Source organism: Rhamphochromis longiceps, linkage group LG7, assembly GCF_057381845.1.
Source record: "Rhamphochromis longiceps isolate RC_006_pf linkage group LG7, R_longiceps_female_GT1.1, whole genome shotgun sequence".
Classification (NCBI taxonomy): Eukaryota; Metazoa; Chordata; class Actinopteri; order Cichliformes; family Cichlidae; genus Rhamphochromis; species Rhamphochromis longiceps.
This window is the reverse complement of record NC_140563.1, coordinates 60,819,508-60,840,096: the sequence shown is the minus strand read 5'-3', so window position 1 is coordinate 60,840,096 and position 20,589 is coordinate 60,819,508. Positions and strand designations below refer to the sequence as shown.

Sequence of the window (20,589 nt, the reverse complement as noted above, 5' to 3'; positions counted from 1 at the left end):
TATGAATTTTTTGTTAGTTTTATCAACGGCGTCGTACATGTCTCCTTTTAGCAGCTGTTTTTGGTTTGGTTTTGTGTTGTGACATAACGCTTTTGATCATATCAGACCAGCAGGCGGCAGCTAATAAAACCTTTATGGTCCCTAAATGTCAAAATGAGCAATAAATGTATGCATGACATTGTGAGAATGACTGAAAGAGGGTTTCTCACTGAGGCTCTCTGGTGTTACAGAATCTGTCTCTTTAACTCAGGGTGTACTAAACATCATAATCTCACAATGAGACATTTCCTCAGATGACCGATAATTTCAAATTATATCTATAATTTCGTTGGGCTGGTCTTAAAACGAACCAGGGTCGTGCTAAATTTGTTTTTACAATTCCTAGTGTTGTTTTTAAACATCCTTCCAAATTTAACTGAATTTTGCTAGTTTGGTTAATTGGTTATTTCTTGGTAGTAAAAACATACCGTCATTTAGACTGTGCAGACTTTAAATACATGGTTTGAAATGTGAATTTACACTGAAACGACATGGTCCCCTTTTAAAAACAAAGTCATAAAATGATGGACACTGAGCATCTAGCTGACCTTCTATTAATCATCTAAACAAGAAAAAAAAAAAACAGCCTAAGGACAAAACTAATATTAACATTTACGAAAAGTTTATAATTAAAGAGGCACCACAGCATGATATGGAAAGACAAGGTCACACCATTAAGAAAAAAAGTCCAGGTTTTATTGTGTATCGTGGCTGTAGTCCATGTTTAACTGCCAGATGTGTGTGAAAGAGAGAGAAGAGAGAGAGAAAATAAGCGGGGTCAGAGCAAAACACAGCAATGTCAACCTTTGTCATCCATGAGCAAATGAATCATGGCAAAGTTAACAGTTGTGTAAAGGAAGATAAAACTCTATTTAACACACTAAGGCGAGCTAATGTAAACACACAAGTGGCATCTAAAAACAAATATGTGAAAAGGAAACTGAAGAAGCCATCTTTGAACCTGAACATGGGACTACAAACCAGTCAACAACAGTGCTAACAGAACTGAGTTGACAGCAGTGGAGTCAACAGTAGAGTAGAATGGGTTAGAGTAGAGTAAAGAGGCGAGCAGAGCGGAGTTAATGGCATCGGTCAGCTGTTTGTCCTTCGGGTGGCTTGAGTATTGTAATGAGGGGGTTCCCAGCATCATGCAGATCAGCAGAGTGGCAGACAGGGGCGTTTGATTGGTCAGCCGGCTCTCAGCAAAGAAACACGTTGCAGTTCTACAGGCTGGGCTGGTCTGAAAACCCGTCTGGATGAGGTTCAGTGATTGACATCTAGAATCTGGTGTTTGCTTGTTTGTCAACACAGGCGTGAATGAAACAGCCGGGAGGGAGGGATGAGTGCTCTCTCTTCTCCTCCCTCCATACTTCACACAGTGACCTTCACTATGGCTGCCCCTGCCCGCCAAAGTGGAGACGCAGGTTAACCGAAATTGTGAATGGCCAGCCTGAACATGTCATTGGTGCACACCCATGCATCGTTAATGTTCTTCAGGATGAAACTCTGATGGAAACCCATAATGGGGTCTTCATCTGCCTGCAAACACACACACAGATGTCAAAGCTGTTATTGATTGAGGCTAGTTCATCAAAGGTACACATTTAGAGTAAAGAACACCTGCTACAACAAAATTATACTGTTATTCGTATTGGTTTTTATTGAACTGGATGCCTCTGTTTCATACTGTCAGACACAGCAGAAATAGAATAGAATAGAATTCAACTTTATTGTCATTGCACATGCACAGGTACAGGGCAACGAAATGCAGTTTGCATCCATCTAGAAGTGCTTTAGTGATATAGATATATTACAATATATATTAGCAATAGTATAGATATGTAAGTATATTACAGAAATACACCAATGGAACAGTAAAATCGGTACAGTGTATGGTGATCAGTAAATACTCCTACAAATATCACTTTAAGAAACATTTTTGAGTAGGTAGAAACGATTTTTCAGAATGTAAACAGAGACTCTGTTCACAGGAAAGCTAGCTTTGCCTTAAAAATTTCAACAGTTCTTTCTAGTGTGGTGTGTACCCAGTCATCTAGATACTTGTTACTGACTAATGAGGCCAACAGAAATACCAGTCATCAAAATTATTGTGATTTTAATAATCTATAGCCACAGTTAACATCTGGGTCTAGGATATGTCAGAAGTGTACATCTATTCACGTCTCTCTCCATTTCATATGCATGTCTGTGTCAAAGTAACCTGCCATATAATCACTCGCCTGAAGCAATGCAGGTATGCATACCCGCAAAAGAAGGCTGCCGGTGCTAGCACTGCTAACATTAACCACACTTTGCAAACTATCCTAAAAATCTATTTTTGTATTTTTTACCATGAGGTATAAAGTGTGAACTATGGAAAGTTTAAATCTCGAATGGAACCATAAGCCTTCCCCCTTGCTGATCATTGCTTCCTGATCCAAGCAGATTTAAAGAAATGTAAATGCCTTAAATGTATTTAAAGAATAGACAACCTGTTGTTGCCTTTCTAGGCTTTGTTGTTTGTGTGACTGGTATTTTACCAAGTTAAACCAGACTATTGTCATACAGCAACTGAGATAAAGTCAGTGTGTTTTGTTCATTTTTCGCTAGTGGAGTCAAGAGGCCTGTACCTCAAGCAGTTTTCCAGGTAATATCAGGGTTAACCCTGGATTTCTTTGTACAGTGAGGGCTGTAAACTCCTTACCAGTGTATATCACCATACTATGTCCAAACATTCTGAAAAATCAGTTCTCCTAAAAGCAGTGTCACCATGCTGGAAGATTTCACAGACCTCAATGAGTAGATAGGAGAGTTAAAAAAATTTTATTAATCTTTTTTAAAATGACATCTAAAGTTAATCTTTTCTTGATAAGCCTAAGTAATGAATTTTAGGTTAGACCCAACTTTATTCTTTGATCTTTTTTGTGACCTGTAAGCAATTTTAAAACTATTTTATTGCTCCATAAGCATTAATATATGATCTACACCTATATGCATTTGATGACCTTATATCAAATTTACACATAGATTAAGCCTACATTTGAATTCAATTTCTGTTTTTCCTATATAATTTTTTACTCTGACTGTTCCGTTTATAGAATACAAACTGCCCTTTAAAATATTAATTTAATTAAATACTCAATTATGATCCATCAGATCATCCCATGTCTTAATAATAAAGTTGTAATATTGATGGGTTTGGTAATTTGCACAGGGTGTATTTTTGTCATCATTCTTTCATGGCTTCAAATAACAAACAATAACAAAACTTTATTAATATAGCTGCAGTCTTCCAGTTTTATTGACTAAAGCACTTAAAGCTCATACATTGATTCTTCCTCTTTAACGCTAAACTACTGTACAGTGCTTTTCCTCTCAAAGCACTGTTTTGCTGTTACTTTCAGTCTGTGATATGTATTTAACCTCTTCATATTTTTCCCCATATTATATTTTATTTATTTATTTATTTTTAAATCAGACACTCTGCTGTCAGTACACTTAATCCATAATTGTGTCTGATCAAATGCTGCCAACACCATCCTATTCAAGTAATTACAGTCTAAATTGGTAAACACTGTGTTAATAGCCCAGCTTTCTGTGATCAGTCATCCTTACTGCCATTGTTAGGGTAAGTGAATCCAGATAACACAAAGATACCCTGGGCGTGTAGATATGCTAAATACAGCTTAAAAATAAGAAAAATTACCAAATTTCCCATCACCCGAAGAACTGAAAATCCTATAAAATACTTTAGATCAAAGTGTCCCCACAATTATGGCTAACATAATTATTAACTTTGATCTCACACACACACACACACACACACACACACACACACACACACACACACACACACACACACACTCTCTCTGAGGAAAAATTAAATGTTGAGGGAGGACTATAAATTGAGCACAAATTGTGCAAGGAGTGATTTATAACCAGCAGAGAGGTACTGGGTGTGTATTTCTGAGTTTATGTGGTTTTATGCGCTTCAGTGTCAGTAAACTTAGCTGGCTTTCTGTTAGCCATGTGCATTGGTTTGCTTCTGTCCTACATCCGACACTCATTTTAACACAGCTGAACTCACAGTAAATTTTTTCTCATTTAAAAATATCTGTTATTGTTGTCGGACAACAGAAAAACTAAAACACAGACACTGACATGCACTGTTAAAGACTGAGCTCTTTAGGGAGTAAATTAGTTATACTAGAGGCATATATCATGGCTAAAACAAACAAACAAAAATCAGAATTGTATTTTGGACCAAAACTTGAAATATACTTTTAGGGGACATCTGGAACTATATTAATATTTCTTGAAGTGGCCTTTATAATCTGAACTGAATGCGGTAAATGGTTTCAAATTACTCTTAGGGATACTATATGTAATATTTGTATGGACAATGTTTCACTTCAACAATTAAATATTCCTCAATTTTTACTTTTCTGAGCGCTTTCTTACTTTTAGACTTATCGACAAGTCTCATTTCTTCTCCTTAAGAAAAAGAAGAGAGAGAAAAAAAAAGATCCGTAGTTTGAACCCAGTTCAGCTGAAGAGAATGAAGAAAACTGACTGGGGTACCACCAACTGCCAACATGATGGGAACAAAAAGTCAGTTGAAAGTTACGTTATCATTTACTGGATTAACATTTTTGCCTAAAAAGTGCTTCAAATCCAGTTTCTACATTAAACACACACACGCTCACACACTAAAATCTTTCTCATCATGTTCAACCTATAAATTGTAGTTTTAAATTAAGAAGCACTGATCAGATCCTGGAAGAATAAGGGAAACAACCTCATTTACTGTATAGCTCAATGTGTGACAATTTAGCTGTAAAACAGTGAATCCTGTCACGCTCCATTCAATGACATCATGATAGTGCTACTTACTTTAAGCTGTCCTACAACCATACTCAAGATGCAGCTGTCTGGAGTTGGCTGATGGTCCTGCGCCGTTATACTATGCGCTATTTTCTGAAATGGGAGACTCTGGTCCAAACAGATAATGAAAATACACAAGAGAAATATTAATACAGGTATATCAGGCAGTGAAAACATTTACTTAAGATGTGTCTGAAGTATTCCAAACTATTTTGATATAAATGTTACATATAGAGATTTGATAATCACTACAGCTGTGTACATTAGCCATCTTCTTTTAATGATCACATATCACAGTTTAACCTGGTTTCTAGTGTGCATGAGCTTACACTGCCACTACACATCTCACTTAAGCCACTAACCACCTGTTGCATGCATGTGACCTCTGTATAAGACAATAGGTTAGCAAATGTACTCACAGCGAGTTTCTCGACAATTGCTCTTTTTCCCTGGTACTGCTGTCCTTCCCACGTAAGGCATGATGCATCGATCTGTGTAGACAGTGGGAAAGAGTGATCAGCACAAAAGTGGAAGAGGATGTAATGTGCAGATGAAAACCCACATCATGACTCAGCAGATTCCTTAAACATCATCAATTAGACACTGACATGTACAGTTTAAAATCACAGATTGTTACAACCAACGTAATTATTTTGTCAGGGTTTTTGGGCTGCGTTGATGTTAAAAAGTGCCTTATGTAAATGCTTTGATTCATAAAACGGAACCTGCACAATCATTTTAATAAGTAGGTTTGTTTAATGACTTTTCCCTTTTGAGACCTTTTTTTCCCCAAATCAGGAATGTGAACACAGCACATAGAAAAAGACTCATTTTCCTACTCATTAAATCACTCATAGAATGAGTGCCCTGAGGGCCATATAATGACACAGGGCTAAAGCTAGGGGTTACTCAATGTTCTGATTATTGAATAATACCTGTACAATGTATAGACAAGACTGCTTATTTTTGTTTCAAGACAGATATTATATACAAACCAATTTCATCATAAAAATAAAAACATTTTCAACAGAAGTTCCACACATTTGAAAAGATGGAGTCAAAGAACACAAAATGTGACAGTTTCTGTCAACTAAACTAAGAACTTATTGACAAGCTGTTTACCTTTGTGCTTTTGGCAGCACTTTGTAATTATATAATCACAAGTTCTCAACTATAGAGGGAAAAAAAATTCAATCCAAAGATCCATGGCTTGCAAATGTGCATGGTATGTGCGAGTGAAAACAACATGCTTCCAAATAATAATCATCATGACCACAAGCATCATCACAACTTCAGGAGTAAGTCTGACAATGCAAGGCTGATGTCTAGACCTGCTCGATTATCAAAATCCAGATATATTCTGGTCAATATTGGACAATTATTCACTGGCTCTAGAAACTTTTACACCTTTATGTTTTAAAATGCTTCCTAACAGTGAATTCCCTTAAACTGGAAATGTATTTCATGTGTGCATATTAAAAAAAAGTGAACTAAACAAAACATGCTACTACGTAGACAGGAGGGATTTGGGGTAAAAATCAACACAAAAACGAAGGACTTTTTAGAAAACACTATTCTTTTCATTAACCATGTTTTCTGAATCAGTCTTGTCGCATTGTTTAGAACTAAATGACAGCAAAACTGAGGCTATTTTATTCAGCCCCCCCAGCCCCACAAACATCTTCATTGAGTTACTTGTTCATTTATCCAGATATGTCGATGCTGTCATTAAAAATCTTGGTGCTTTAATTTCTTTAACTTTTAACAATCAAATCAGGAATTCTGTCAAAAGCTGCTTGACAACATTCACCAACTGAGAACCATCACTAAACGAAAACTAGTTTTGTATCTAAAGAACTAAAGCGTTATCCATGCCTTTATCACCTCTCAGCTGGACTACTGCAATTCCCTGTGTGTAGGATTGCCCAATTGCACTTTCTTTCATTTACAGATGGTTCAAAGCGCAGCTGCTCATCTCATAAGAGTGAGCAAAGCTGTTTTAGCTAAGCTGCCCTGGCAACCTGCAAAGTTTTAAATATATTTAAACATTATTTGTTTTAAAGCCCTCTGTGGATTAGCTCAACAAATATATTACAGATCTTTTAACTCCACATCACGTCACTGAGGTCATCATCACAATAACTTCTCTTGGTGTCCTTTTCTCACATAAAAACTAAAAACGACCAAAACTTTGCAAATATTGCCCCTGGGCTCTCGAACTGTCTGCCACTTCTATTTATTTATTTTTTAACTGTTGTCTGACATATTTCTCAATTATAATTTTTAATATGTTCCCTGTCTGTTATGCAAGCTGTGTTTGTAATTGTAAAACACTTTAAAATGTGCCATATACATAAAGTGACCTGACTGGACAATACCTAAATCATTAGGATTATAAACTCAAAATTAAGGAAAGTGAGATTATTACAGCAAAAGTTTACTCATAAACACCTACATAAGACAAGTCCAACTCACATATATAGATCCCAGTTGTGATCTGTCAGAGTCAAACATCTGATAGTAGTGCTGCACAAAGCTGGATCCTATCTGCTCCCACAAAGGCTGGTCCACCATCCTGAATCACCCTGCAACTCACACTGAGCGTGTGGGAGAGAGCGAATCAGACAAACGTAATGAGATAAGAAAAGGGGCAATTCATAGAAAAAACAACAACAACAGCACCACCACCAGCAGCAGCCTCCCACTTATATCAAAACTAATTTATAGTCACCAGATGTCAACATAAGCTTCAGATTTCTGAAAAAACTCTTGGACAGCCCTCACTACCATAATTCAAGACAGTATTCTGGGATGTTTTATAGAATCAAGCTCTTAAAGCAGCAAACAGTACAATAAACTGTACAGTACACACATTGTTTTGATTTCTGTTTTTTTTTTTTTTTTTTTTAAAGAAAAATATGTTTTTAACTAAAGACTCCAAAAAAAAAAAATAGCATATAGATCCCATTTCATTGAGAAAAATAAATGTTAAAATTACTTAACTGAATAAGCCAAAGTATATTTTACTGCAACGGATCCCTCCGCTCGGGTGACACTGACAGCCCAAGTCATGTGCTCCCACATAACGATACACGGCTGCTACTGGAACAATCCGAGCGCTCTGCACATTAGCAGTAGACTGCGAGCAGCATACCCCGAATTGCGACCACACATAAGTTGTTCAGGGCCCCCGTAAATATAGTCAGAAGTAAAGGGGGATTGAGGAAATATGAGCAAGTAACGTTAATGTACGGAAAAGCTAATTTTTAACTACTTAACTCTAGCTAACTAGCTGCTGCTAGCTTGTGTCATGTTTGCTAATGTTGACTCAGCCTGTGCTAGCACAGACAGTTCACATACGTAGCATGTCTCCTCGCCAGCCAATGTTAGGCGTCAGATAAATTATATTTCCAGGCGTTAGCTGATCGGCCAGCTGGTAGTGGCCTGTTCACCAGTTGCTAAAAATACCCCGTCTGCTTTGAGTGTTCATACCTCTTGCGGGCCCGCGCGTACAGCTCTGGAACACCGAAGCAGCTACTCTACATAGGCGTGTCCACCGTTAGCCCCAAACCGGCCAATAGCAACCGATTTAACAACTTATACCGCCTCGGGCTTTTTCGAATGTCAGATTAAACTAGTGCTTTTTGTTTTCGAGCATGTTTCCATTCACTATTTTGTAAGCGGGCACCATAAAAACTAGTAATAAAAACTTACCTCTTACGCCGAGGCCGGCTGCACGATCGCACAGTGCAATGTCTGCTCCGCTACGAGGGTACGTACAAAAAGCCGTAAAAGGCCCGATGCATTATGGGGATTATAGTATGCTCAATTTTCTTGTCTGTCGCCTTTTACATAATACAGCCACATTCTGATACATACTATATTCAGAAGTGTGTCATGTCATTTATGATTGTGTAAACTGCTTGCTTTTATGTTGCTTTTATTATTCTACTGTGTACAGTGTCTTTGAGTGTTCTGAAAGGCGCTTTCAAATAAAATGTATTATGATTATTATTATGATTATTATTATGATTATTATTATTATGTCCAAATCACACGTTTTGATGATTTCTGAAGTGAAAAAAACAAGAAAAACCCATGGAGTAAGAGACAATAAAAATGGTAAGTCAAAAATGGTTTTATTTTATTTGATGTACAAAGATTAAATGTGCTACAGTCACGACTGTCCAGCAAGAACACTTACATTACATTACATTTGCTTTTAAAATTACATCAAATTGCAGCACAAAACAGATTTAGTCATTTGTAACTTGTGCCTTCATTGTTCTCTTAGGTTAGGTTGCTGAGTCCACCAGACTGAGAAAAAAGGCATAAGCAAGGCTTTTTACCCAAACACGATTTATTTCTGCAGTCAACAGCAGTAAAGGCCACCGCAAATAGATCCACAAACCGACACACCCTGGTTTGGTAAAAACATCAATTCAATTCAAAATTTATTTGTATAGCACATTTAAAAACAACAGAGTTGACCAAAGTGCTTCACAATCGGTTAAAAACACTTGTTTTTAACCGATTGTGATAGAGAAACAAATATAAATAAATTAGAAACAAATACAGGTAAATAAGAAGACAGTGAATTAACAATAAAAACATAAAACAGGCCTGATGGTACTCATACTGAACTTGAATTAAAAGCCAAAGTAAAAAAGTGAGTTTTAAGATGCGATTTAAAAGACTGAATAGACGAAGTACGAATCTCCTCTGGCAGATTATTCCAGAGTCTGGGTGCTGCTACTGCGAAGGCCCGATCTCTATGCTTCAATTGAGACCTTGGTTGTGCTAAGAGCATCTGGCTAGAAGATCTCAGTGCTCTTTGGGAGTCATACATGTTGAGGAGTTCGTTGAAATAACTAGGCGTCATATTATTTAAAACTTTAAAAGTAAGTACACGAATCTTAAAATCAATACGATATTTTACAGGGAGCCAGTATAAATTTGCTAAAACTGGAGTGATGTGTTCCTACATTCTAACACCTGTTAAAAGACGTGCAGCAGCATTTTGGACTAACTGCAAGCGATGAAGAGGTGAGTGTTGAAGACCCAAATAGAGAGAATTGCAGTAGTCCAGTCTAGAGGTGATGAAGGCATGAATAAGTGTTTCTAGGTCTCTTAGGAAGATAAGGCTTAGCTTTGGCAATTTCACGTAACTGATAAAAACTTGTTTTCACAACTGTGGACACTTGCTTCTCTAATTTAGAGGAGCTATCTAAAAACACTCTGAGATTCCTTACAGTGTGAGAAAGATGAGAAGCAAGAGGACTGAGGGTATCAGTTAACTTGTTCAAAGGGGCATGAGTTCCAAAAACCATAACTTCAGTCATATTTTCATTTAGTGTAAGAAAATTCTGTGTTAACCAGTCTTTAACATCATGTAAACAGTTAAGCAAAGGCTGCAGTGGGACAAAGACACCCAGTTTCAAAGGGAAGTAAATTTGGATGTCATGAGCATAACAATGAAAGGGAATGTTATATTTCCTAAAAATAGATCCCAAAGGCAGCATGTATAAGGAGAACAGAGTTGGACCCAAAACAGACCCCTGTGGCACACCACAACACATAGGGGCGGAGGAAGAGGAGTATTGCCCAATTTTAATAGAAAATGACCTCTCCGATAAATATGATTTAAAACAAGATAAAACCGTGCCTTTTAGACCAACTACGTGTTCAACTGTGTCAAAGGCGGCAGTCAAATCTAAAAGGAGTAAAACAACAGAGCAACCTTAGTCTACAGTTAAAAGAAGATCATTAAAAACTCGTAAAAGCGCAGTCTCAGTACTGTGACGAGATTTAAAACCAGACTGGAACACTTCACAAATGCCACGAATGTGTAAAAAGGTCTGAAGTTGCTTGAAAACAACTTTTTCCAAAATTTTGGACATAAAAGACAGTTTAGAAATTGGCCTGAAGTTAGAAAGCACATTTGGATCAAGATTTTTCTTCTTAATAATGGGTTGCACAACAGCATGTTTGAAAACAGCTGGTACACAACCTGATGACACTGAAGTATTTAAAATAAAATACCAGGCCCAATGACATGAAGAGTTTCTTTAAGGAGGAGAGAAGGAAGAATATCTTGTGGGGAATTAGACTGTCTTAAGTGATCAAGTACTTCCTTCAATGCAGAAAAGGTTAAAAACTGCTGAAAAACAACCGAGGTGGATCTAGGTCTAACACTTTTTTCCATTTTTTCTCTGCACATCGGCGTTTGCGTCTGAGAGCGCAGGTGGTTTCATTCAGCCAAGCGGGTGGTTTTATCAGACCTACATTGCACAAAATAGGTTTCGATAATTAAATAAAATATACTAATTTGTTTGAGTTTTATTCAATATAAAGGGTTACTGTCAATGTCCAGTTCTTGGATTCCTTATATTTGTACAGTCAATCAAAAGGCATTTAAATGCACACTTGATGAATACCACTGACACAGAAATAAATAAATGTATTTTCCTACTATTTTAGTTAATTTCTATAGTTAGCATCTATCTATCTATCTATCTATCTATCTATCTATCTATCTATCTATCTATCTATCTATCTATCTATCTATCTATCTATCTATCTATCTATCTATCTATCTATCTATCTATCTACTGACTTATTTTTACAAATGAAGTGCAGCTTATATGGGTTGTGAACTTTCTTAGAATAAATCCTTGAGATTATATAATAACCCAGTTAATATCAGGTCATTAGGGAATCTTTTATTGAGCCTTAGGTTGCAAAGCATTTTTTAACAGTCAAAGAAATTTTCAAACATGCTATCAGCATTTGAAATATAAAACTGGCAGAGAAAGGTGCTTATCTGGGGTGGACATATTACCATTAGCAGCACATTAACTTATCTCTTTCTGCAGAGCATGGGCTACAACGTCACTGAGCCTCACCGCTTTCCTTGTTTTGGTCCTGCAAGAAATTAAGTTTACTACATGTGTTGCTATCTACTCTCAAGCTATAAGTAACACATGTTTAAATACTTAAATTCTCCCATTATTAGGCTACACAAAACTGCCTGATTACATCAACCCCAAGGTGCTGAGGACCTGTGCTAGCCAGCTGCCTGTGATCCTGAGTCACATTTACAGCCAAAGTTTGAAACAGGAGATGATATCAGTGTTAGGGAAAACATCCTGTCTAGTTCCTGTACCAAAAACCTCAACACTATTAAGAATTTAAAGCCTACTGACCACTTGCCATTACATCATATTTAATGAAGATTGTCGAGAGATAAGTACTGTCCAACATGAAAACATCTCGTGACCCTCTGCAGTTCGCATACAGAAGCTACCAGAAATATTAACAAACATGTCCACCATCTCCTGGATTAATGATTACCTGATACATGTAGACAAACTGCAATTTGGGAGACTGGACGGTACAGTACAGGAGCTCCAAAGGGAACTGTGTCATCTCCATTTGTGCTCACCTTGTACACCTGAGGCTTTCAGTACAATTGTGGTCAATGCAATCTACAGAAATACTCTGACAATTCTGAGGTTGTTGGTTGTATTAGTTGTGGGTGGGAAGAGGAGCACAGAGCACTACTGGGTGACTGGACTGGCCTGGGAGGATTCATCTGCTTCCAAATGTGAATAAGACCAGAGCGACTGTGATCAACTTCAGAGGAAAGAGGACAACTGACCCATGTCTATCCTGGGATAGGATGCTGATGTGGTGGAGGAGTACAAATACAGAGGCATCCATATCAACAACAGGTTGAACTAGAAGACCAACACAGAAGCTGTATCCAAAAAGAGGATGAGCAAGCTCTACTTCCTAATGAAGAGAGCAAAATGAGAGTAAAATCATGGGGATTTTCCATCAGCCAGTTGTAGTGAGCACAATGTACTTTGCTGTGGTGTGCTGGAGAAGAAGCGTCAGAGCTGGTGACTTGGATGTTGTAAATGAATGTATTTTTTTAAGCAGGCTTCTGTAATACAGAATAAATACGATACGAGTATTTCACTCACTGTTAGGAAAGTGGTTTTAAGATTTGATGGTACATTTTCCACTGAATTGTCAAGGAACTGAAGGTAAAGCTTGAAAACTCACAGGTGGTCTCAGTGGCCACAATTTTTAATATTTAATTCAGCATCTTCACAATTTTGATCACATGTTGTGAATTACATCAAGGCTCAAACTTGAGACCCCAGCCACTAAACGCAGGCTCTAAGAGGAGATGGGATCACCACTGTTGCCTGCTTCACCTTGAGATGAGGCCAAATGTGGATCCGTTTCCTCTCCAAAATATGTTGTCCTCTGGGCCTCCCTATACATATGAACACACACATATATACACATGGCTCTCATTTGACAAAGTAAAACAGAACCAGACAGAAAATTACTCATAACCTTCAAGGCTTATCTGAACTGATGGTATAAGGCTAGGCAGTAGTGTATGCTGCACATATTTTAAAGCCCCTTGAGGCAAAATTATGACTTTATGCAGTATAAATAAAACTGACTGTGTGTGTGTGTGTGTGTGTGTGTGTGTGTGTGTGTGTGTGTGTGTGTGTGTGTGTGTGTGTGTGTGTGTGTGTGTGTGTGTGTGTTTCAATGTATATCTATTTTTATCACCTAGACTCATGGACAGGGAACATGTTGCTCTCAGGGGCATCAGAGGTGACTGGTTCCTCTTGTTGCTGGGACTGAATGTGGCTTTGCTGCTGGGACCCACTCTCATCAGTCTGAAAAACATTTTGGTGGCAATGTTGGTCGTTACTTTTGCTGAGAAGATTGATCCAACTTTCATATTTGTCAGTTTACGATGACATTTGTCAAGCTGTCTCTATTGCTGGAATAGCAGTATCGAGCTTCTGGACCCTAATTTATTCATATTTAGGCTCTTTATCAGCTTTATCAGGTGACATTTATTAGATTAGAGACAGATAGTGACACACACATTACATTTATTAGAATATTCATAGAATTGAAAATCTGTTCAAGTTCTACATACGTAAAGTACCTGGACAGAGGTTGAGACGTGTGTCTTGGCCTGCATGCTGCCTCGTTTGTGGAGTTCCAGCAGTGTGTCATACTCACTCTTTAACTGATCAAAGTCATCCTGGAGTGTCTTCAACTTCACAATAAAAAGAAAAAAAAGTCACCAAAGACTGTTGAGATGTTAAGTCATGAAGTCTATATATAGTATCCAGCATGAGATACCTGAAGCTCGGTCCGTTGGTGTTTCTGTTCAAGGGCGTCCCAGTCACACTGGGGCACAACACCCCAGTACTCTGCGTTCATTCTGTTCAGTTCCTCCTGGGCTTTCCTCAGGTCTTCTCGACACACCTTTAGAGCGAGCTGCAGTTCCACAGGATCCTTCCAATCTAAATGGAAACACATGTAAGAGCATGACACACTTCCCTATAGACATTTATATTTTATAAACATAAAAACATATGTTTTGCTGAGCTCTAGAGGTTACTGTACTTGGGTTTTTCAAATATAGATAATGTTGGGCCTTTTCCATCAAAGAGGTTTTCAAACTTTTTCTGGCATGCCCCACACCAGAAGCTGATCACACGCTACCATCTTTTATCAATTATTTAATAATAATAATACAAAAAGTTGGAAAGTAGTGAAATAAAACTCAAACGAACAGAATTTGCAAACTACTTCTGCAATTTTTTCAATCTCAAAAATAATCTTTTTTATGGAGTTTAACTTTAACTTTCAAATGCAAAATATGGAGTTTAACACAGTTACTTACAGAGTTATTCTCCATTACTACTATAGTTACAGAGAGTCTCTAGTGAGTCACTGGAAATGTTTCCTAAGGAATACCATCCAATAAAGATACTGACAGTTTCAACGTTTAAACAAATTATTATTTTCAGTATCACTTAAAGGGTATCAATTGTTTTTCCTTTAATTCCATCGTACATATATTGTTGCTATGGTGACTCCTCATATTAACCTTCAAATCATTTGGTCAGCGTGTGAGAAAGTAATCCCTTTGATAAATAAAATAAAATTAATTAATTAATTAATCCCAATAAAGAATATGTTATATTGTCTTAAAACCATACATGTTTATTTTGGGAAGAAATCACATCTAAATTCACATTTTAAAAAAAAAGGACCTTAAGTTATTTTCAGTTCACTGTTAACTAGTTAAAGATGTAATAGATGTTGTTATACCTGTACTTTTGTCTGCAGAACGCTGCTCCTTCACACTACTTCTTGTCATGTCATTGAGCTGCCAAATCAGCAACCTGCGAGCATCACGCTCCTCCCGGTACTGCAGATACTGGTCAGACAGTTCTGACTGCAGATGATCCACCTTAAGAGGAACAACAGGCAATGGGGTGACTGATACGATAAATGATGGATGCATTTCCTTTATGCGCAGGGTTGTGTGTATGCTTTCATGCCCTTAAGCTTTTATGCTTTCATAAAAGCTTTCATGGCCTTAAAAGTCACATGTCTTGATGCATTCTCAATCATCCAGATAAATAAATCTCCAAAAGTTGATTCTGTTCATCTAGACGTAGCGTTTTCAGTGGGAGAAACGTTTTGTCACTCATCCAAGTGACTAAAAGTCACATGATTAATTAAACAAAAATAAAATTAAAAGTATGCCATTTACCACTGCCTGCACTGTCTTCTCTCTCTTTCTCATGGCTTCAATCTCCTCCTTTAGCTTCTGCTTCTCCATTTTCAAGGCAGCAATCTCAGCCTGCTCCTCTGCCCAGCGAGCTTGAATCTTTCTGTCACATTCCTCTGTCACCAGCCTCAGATGGGACTGCAGTGGTTCCAGCTTTTTGATTTGTTCTCCCTGATGAACTGAAAAGATGTATACAATGCATGCATTACAACAAATAATCAACTCCCTGATATAAAGTCTTTATACAAAGAAAAGCTAACCTCTACAAACTTCATCTTTTTACTGAATAGACAATTAGTTTTAACTAGGTGAGAATAACATGTTGAAACCAACTCTTTCTATGCTACAATAGAACTTATCATTTTACTGCCTACACAAACTGCTAGGACCTTTTAGAAGGCTATTGGAATCTAGTGGAATCCTTTCCACTAATTTTATTAACTTCTTAACCCAGATTTGCTCTCACAAATGCTGAGTTGAATCCTTAACAAACAACAAAGAAAAGTGTATGACTATGTATAGGATGATTTAGAAGAAAACACTCAAAAGTGAATGGCAAAGAGACAGAATAGTACCTGGAGAAGACTCAAAATTATTAATATAGTTACTGAATATTAAAGTCACAAAGTTTTGAGAAATTAATTCAGAATAATACATTTTTTTTTACAAAGAAATATATTGCCTTACTTTGCAAGGCTGGATGGAACCACGCTGGTTGCTGTGTATTATGACTGCAAGAAAGGGCTAATCAAATTATATTTTTCTGTCTCTAAAGAGATATCTACATTGTTGTTACTATTATACACCCTCTCTTTGCATGTTCATTTGAACCAATAAATTTAGTTTGATGTAAGACATTTACCACTTAGATGTGAGAGAATATTGATATTTATGTATTGTAAATATAAAACTTTAATTTATTTAATTCTATACCCAAAGGTTTTATTTTTCTGTTTTTCCCAAAAACGTTGTGGGACGCCATTTCTAATCTGCTTCAAAACCTTGTCAAATCTGTTATAAATTGTTTTTTTAAATAGCATTTTTATAAAATCTATACAAATCAGACTAGCTTTCTCACTGACCAAAGGTGTTTTCATATTCCTTTTTAATGGCAGACAGAAGGGGTTGGTAAGTTTTGAAGGCAGTGATGAAACATTCAAATGCATTGCGGTAGACCTGTAGGCAAAGTAGAGTAAGATTGTAAGTACTTAGACTGCAGCAAGAAAATACGTATATATCTTCTAAACATAAATACAATCAACAAAAACATTTCACCTGAAGTTTCAGCTCCTGAAATTTTGGCTCATGTGGGTCGATAGTATGAAGCTCCTTGCTCACATAGTTCTCCAGCTGCATCAGAAGTTGTGGCTTTCTGTTTGGGCCTGCATAAAAGTAACTGCCTCCTGTCCAGCACTACATGATTGGTCACACAAAAGCACACACAGTACTGTGAAAGGAACTTTCCTGTGACACTGAAAGATAAAGTTTATAAAGATGCCATGAAGTTCTTAGATGATCTTTATACCAATTAAAAGACTTTAGATGTTGGCAGGACAAAGTCAGATTGCTGTTTGTGTAATGTTACCTGATTTACGTACCTTTCTCGTTGCACATGGTTGGACAGATACACCACCAGCACTTTCCTCTTCATGTCCTTCCTCTGATGTCTGGGCTGTGTAACTTTGTAGATTGTATTCATATGTAAGTCTAATATGCAAACAACAAAGTCAGTCTGCCTTAAACGTACTTTAAATAAGCTTTGAAATACAAATGTATTTATACATAAAAACAAACGTAGCATGATTTTTGGTGTAAATGGAAGTCATTTCATCACTTGCCTTGTTTTTTGTGACGGTGTTAGAGGTGGAAATTTTATATCTTTGTTTGGTGACATTTATAGCTTTGATATAAGGGGTAGACAATAACAAACACTTAGCCCGTTTGAAACTGTTGTATTTCGTCAGTTTAACTCAATGAGATCGGCTTTAGCGTCGCACAGCACAACATTTGAAGCAGGGTTTCCATGGTAACGACGACTGACTACGCAACAAGACCCCACGTAGTTGCCCGGTGTGCGCCTAACTAATTTTCAAAATGGCAATGATTTTATCTGCTCAACTCAATCATTAACTTTGATATATAATAACTAATATATGGTAACGTGTTTTATAAAGGCTATTTCACATATCTGCTATATTAATTACAATATAATAAAACTTAGTAAACAACACAGTGTTTTTATGAACAGGCACATATTTCGCCGAGGAAATAACACTGCTATTAATACTGTAAAAATACCCTTTAACTTACAAATAAATACAAGTTTTACCATGTAAAGTTCAAATTTAAATTATATAACGTTCTGAAAACGTGTGTAAGTTTAACAGACGAAAACTACATTTCCTAGCCCCTATCTCACTGGAAGGCCCTAAACCCGTCTAACAGTAGTGGAACTCTGTAGTCATTTCTAGTGACATTAGCATAAAAGCGAGCGTGCAGCTGAACTACAGTACCCATACGACACTATTTCAGCCTACAGTACATTCTGCTGCTTATCCGGGGATGTCACACCGCTGCTATTTTCTCCCCTCAGTCCCTCTCACTCTCAGCCTACAGCTCCAGCGGACTGACACTGGGCTTTGGATAGAAAGAAACGAACAATAAGATACAAAAACAGGAGGCCAAAAAAAAATGACAGAGCTCGGAGCGGGAAGCCTGCCGCTGGGAGATCCTGCTTTTAATTACCAGGAGCACGAGCTTAACGAGAGGCTGAAGCGGCTTTACCCGGCTGTAAACGAGGAAGAGACCCCTTTACCCCGATCCTGGAGCCCCAAGGATAAATACAGCTACATTGGGCTGTCACAGAACAACCTACGGGTCCATTACAAAGGTTAGAGACCTGCCTCATCACTGATGGGCCTAAGTGTGTAGTCAAAACAGCAGTTCAAATCTGTCTGTGTTGTTGCCGAAGGGGGGGGGGGGGGGGGTCTCTCTCTCTCTCTCTCTCTCTCACACACACACACACTCAGTATGCGATTATGTTGACTGTGTATGTGCGTGTGCAGTCCTGGTAAATCTAGTCTGAGCTGCCTCTCCTGTCCTGTAACCTTGCTTTGTTTCACGAATGAGCAGAGGAATGCCCAGATGGGTGACAGTGAACTCGCTAACCCTGGCCATCGGTCTCATTACCGTCACACTGAAATCTTCAATATCATGGCTCTTCTTTGTTTATTTACTGTTTATGACGTTACTGCTTTGGAGTAAACTCACTGCATCTGACGTTCTCCTCGCTTTGTACTGGAAGGGGACACTGGTAGCAGTAACGACGCATAGTTTATTGGCAAACCCCTGTCTAACTTACGGGAGCTTGCTAACAGAAAGCTGTTAACCAAACACATTACTTAGCCTTGTGGCTAACTAGCTAACGTTAGCCAACTTAGCTGTTCCTAATATTGAATTGAGGACAGTAGGTTCCGAGGTGGACACCAACAGAACTTGTTTTCCAGTGCAGTATCAGTTGAAATATTAACGCTGTACAGTGCTATAGCAAACAGGATAAAATGGCATTGTTTTGTGTTTCTCATGTGATTTCAGAGCAGTGTTCTAGAAGTCTTTTCCAATCATTTTCCCGTCCACCTCCATTCAGATCTGCGTGCCCCGAGCCTAACAACAGTTTCAGGTCCAGTTTCTAGCAGGCAACAGAGGTGCTGCCGTGAGAGGAAGGCCTCTGCGCATTACATTAGGCCAAAATGCACCGTTCTGGTAATAAATCCGGAGTATCGACAGGCTCTGGCATTTTAACGTTAACAGCAACCAGACGGTTCAGTCAGTCTTTCATTCAGATGGATAAAAGCTGACAGCAGGGCTTTTAGCCGTCTCAATTTAGCAACCACCTATATCAAAACAAGGTGACATCCGTGTGACGGCTTCTGTGCTGTTCAGACAAACCTCCCCCCCCACACACACACACACACACACACACACACCAAAACAGGAAAACACTACAAGACTTTAATCACACACTGTGAAAAATCCCAATTGATAGGCTCCTTTGGGCCCCGTGTAGAAGGTGAGAGGATACAGGCAAGATGTGTAATTCAAAATTAAGGTTGTGTAATCCATTTTGTGAGGTTGATGGAGTGGTGGTCCTACAGTTTGGAAATAGCAGGGAGGGCCTCTTATTTGTAGACTCGGGCCTAATGCCAGATACAACCGCAGATCATTTAATGCATAATTGATCAGGTCCCTGCTGATGAGCAGTTGAATATGAGCTTCCATTCAGTTTATCTGTTATGTTGAGAATGTTGATTTACCTTTTGCTATAATCAGTGCTGTTAAGATAATTGTATTCTAGTCTAGAATTACCTAACAGCTCTGGCACTGGCTCAAAGTGGTGTATTGCTGAGGATGAGGGGGGGGTTCTTGTTGAGGTTATGTTGGACATTGAGTCATTATGTTTATGAAAGGTGCACAGATTCAGTGACACTGCACTATTGTTAAGGCATGACATATAAATAGGTTTGTTCTGGAGTGTGTGAGATATTTTTTTCTGCTCCTGGTTGTTCCTGCTCTGTTCCCTCACCCTTGTGGTTTGGATGCTATTTTGACCAGCGTGCCAATTTTCTCTGTTCAAGGCCATGCAGTGTCTACCTAGTCCTGCTGCGCACTGACAGAGATTAATCCTCGCAGCCTCAGCAGCAAGATAGATACTTAAACAAACTTAATGACTTTGTACCAATAAATGCAGCAAATGGTGTTAATTTTTACACCTCTGCAGATGCAAAGATAATTTTATCATTAACTTAGAAATAAAGAGAGGGTTACAGTTGCATAGTAGGAATACATAGTAGGAATAAATCTAATGTTCTGTAACACACCCTATAGCGTTTTCTTTGCACTTTTACACACATAATAAATTCAGCTGCACCCTGATGAAAGACCAAGCTGTTGACTAAGGATTTTGTTGGAATACTAATTGTTTTGCTGTAGATTTATGTTTTATGACTTACAGTAATCACAATGTCAGTGTACCAAGCAAA

General features: G+C 37.9%; 3 protein-coding genes across 7 annotated transcripts in view; 1 reads left to right on the top strand and 2 right to left on the bottom strand.

Moving 5' to 3' along the window:
• Positions 1–713: 713 nt before the first annotated feature.
• nutf2 (nuclear transport factor 2) lies at positions 714–8,736 on the bottom strand. Its single transcript, XM_085414684.1, has 5 exons — positions 8,638–8,736; positions 7,399–7,520; positions 5,343–5,414; positions 4,933–5,031; positions 714–1,578 (listed from the first exon to the last, which is right to left on the bottom strand). The coding sequence occupies exons 2-5, from the start codon at positions 7,495–7,497 to the stop codon at positions 1,465–1,467; spliced, it is 384 nt and encodes a 127-aa protein (XP_085270810.1). The 5' UTR covers positions 7,498–7,520; positions 8,638–8,736; the 3' UTR covers positions 714–1,464.
• Positions 8,737–12,999: 4,263 nt separating this feature from the next.
• On the bottom strand, positions 13,000–17,587 carry tsnaxip1 (translin-associated factor X interacting protein 1). 3 transcript variants are annotated; one of them, XM_085414680.1, is made up of 10 exons: positions 17,389–17,587; positions 17,149–17,257; positions 16,826–16,963; positions 16,633–16,726; positions 15,533–15,729; positions 15,085–15,226; positions 14,107–14,270; positions 13,907–14,020; positions 13,519–13,628; positions 13,000–13,210 (listed from the first exon to the last, which is right to left on the bottom strand). In XM_085414680.1, the coding sequence occupies exons 1-10, from the start codon at positions 17,442–17,444 to the stop codon at positions 13,111–13,113; spliced, it is 1,224 nt and encodes a 407-aa protein (XP_085270806.1). In that variant the 5' UTR covers positions 17,445–17,587; the 3' UTR covers positions 13,000–13,110. The 3 variants fall into 3 exon arrangements, with proteins under 3 accessions (XP_085270806.1, XP_085270807.1, XP_085270808.1); XM_085414681.1 differs by having other exon boundaries at positions 17,149–17,230; positions 17,389–17,585; XM_085414682.1 differs by lacking the exon at positions 17,389–17,587 and having other exon boundaries at positions 16,826–17,022; positions 17,149–17,223.
• A 510-nt stretch (positions 17,588–18,097) lies between these two features.
• The window catches only part of ranbp10 (RAN binding protein 10), a 45,260-nt gene continuing 42,768 nt past the window's right edge, over positions 18,098–20,589 (top strand). For all 3 annotated transcript variants that reach the window (XM_085414679.1, XM_085414677.1, XM_085414678.1), the window contains exon 1: positions 18,098–18,440. In XM_085414679.1, the coding sequence (XP_085270805.1) occupies positions 18,242–18,440 (199 nt within the window). In that variant the 5' untranslated portion in view covers positions 18,098–18,241. The remainder of the gene's footprint in view (positions 18,441–20,589) is intronic.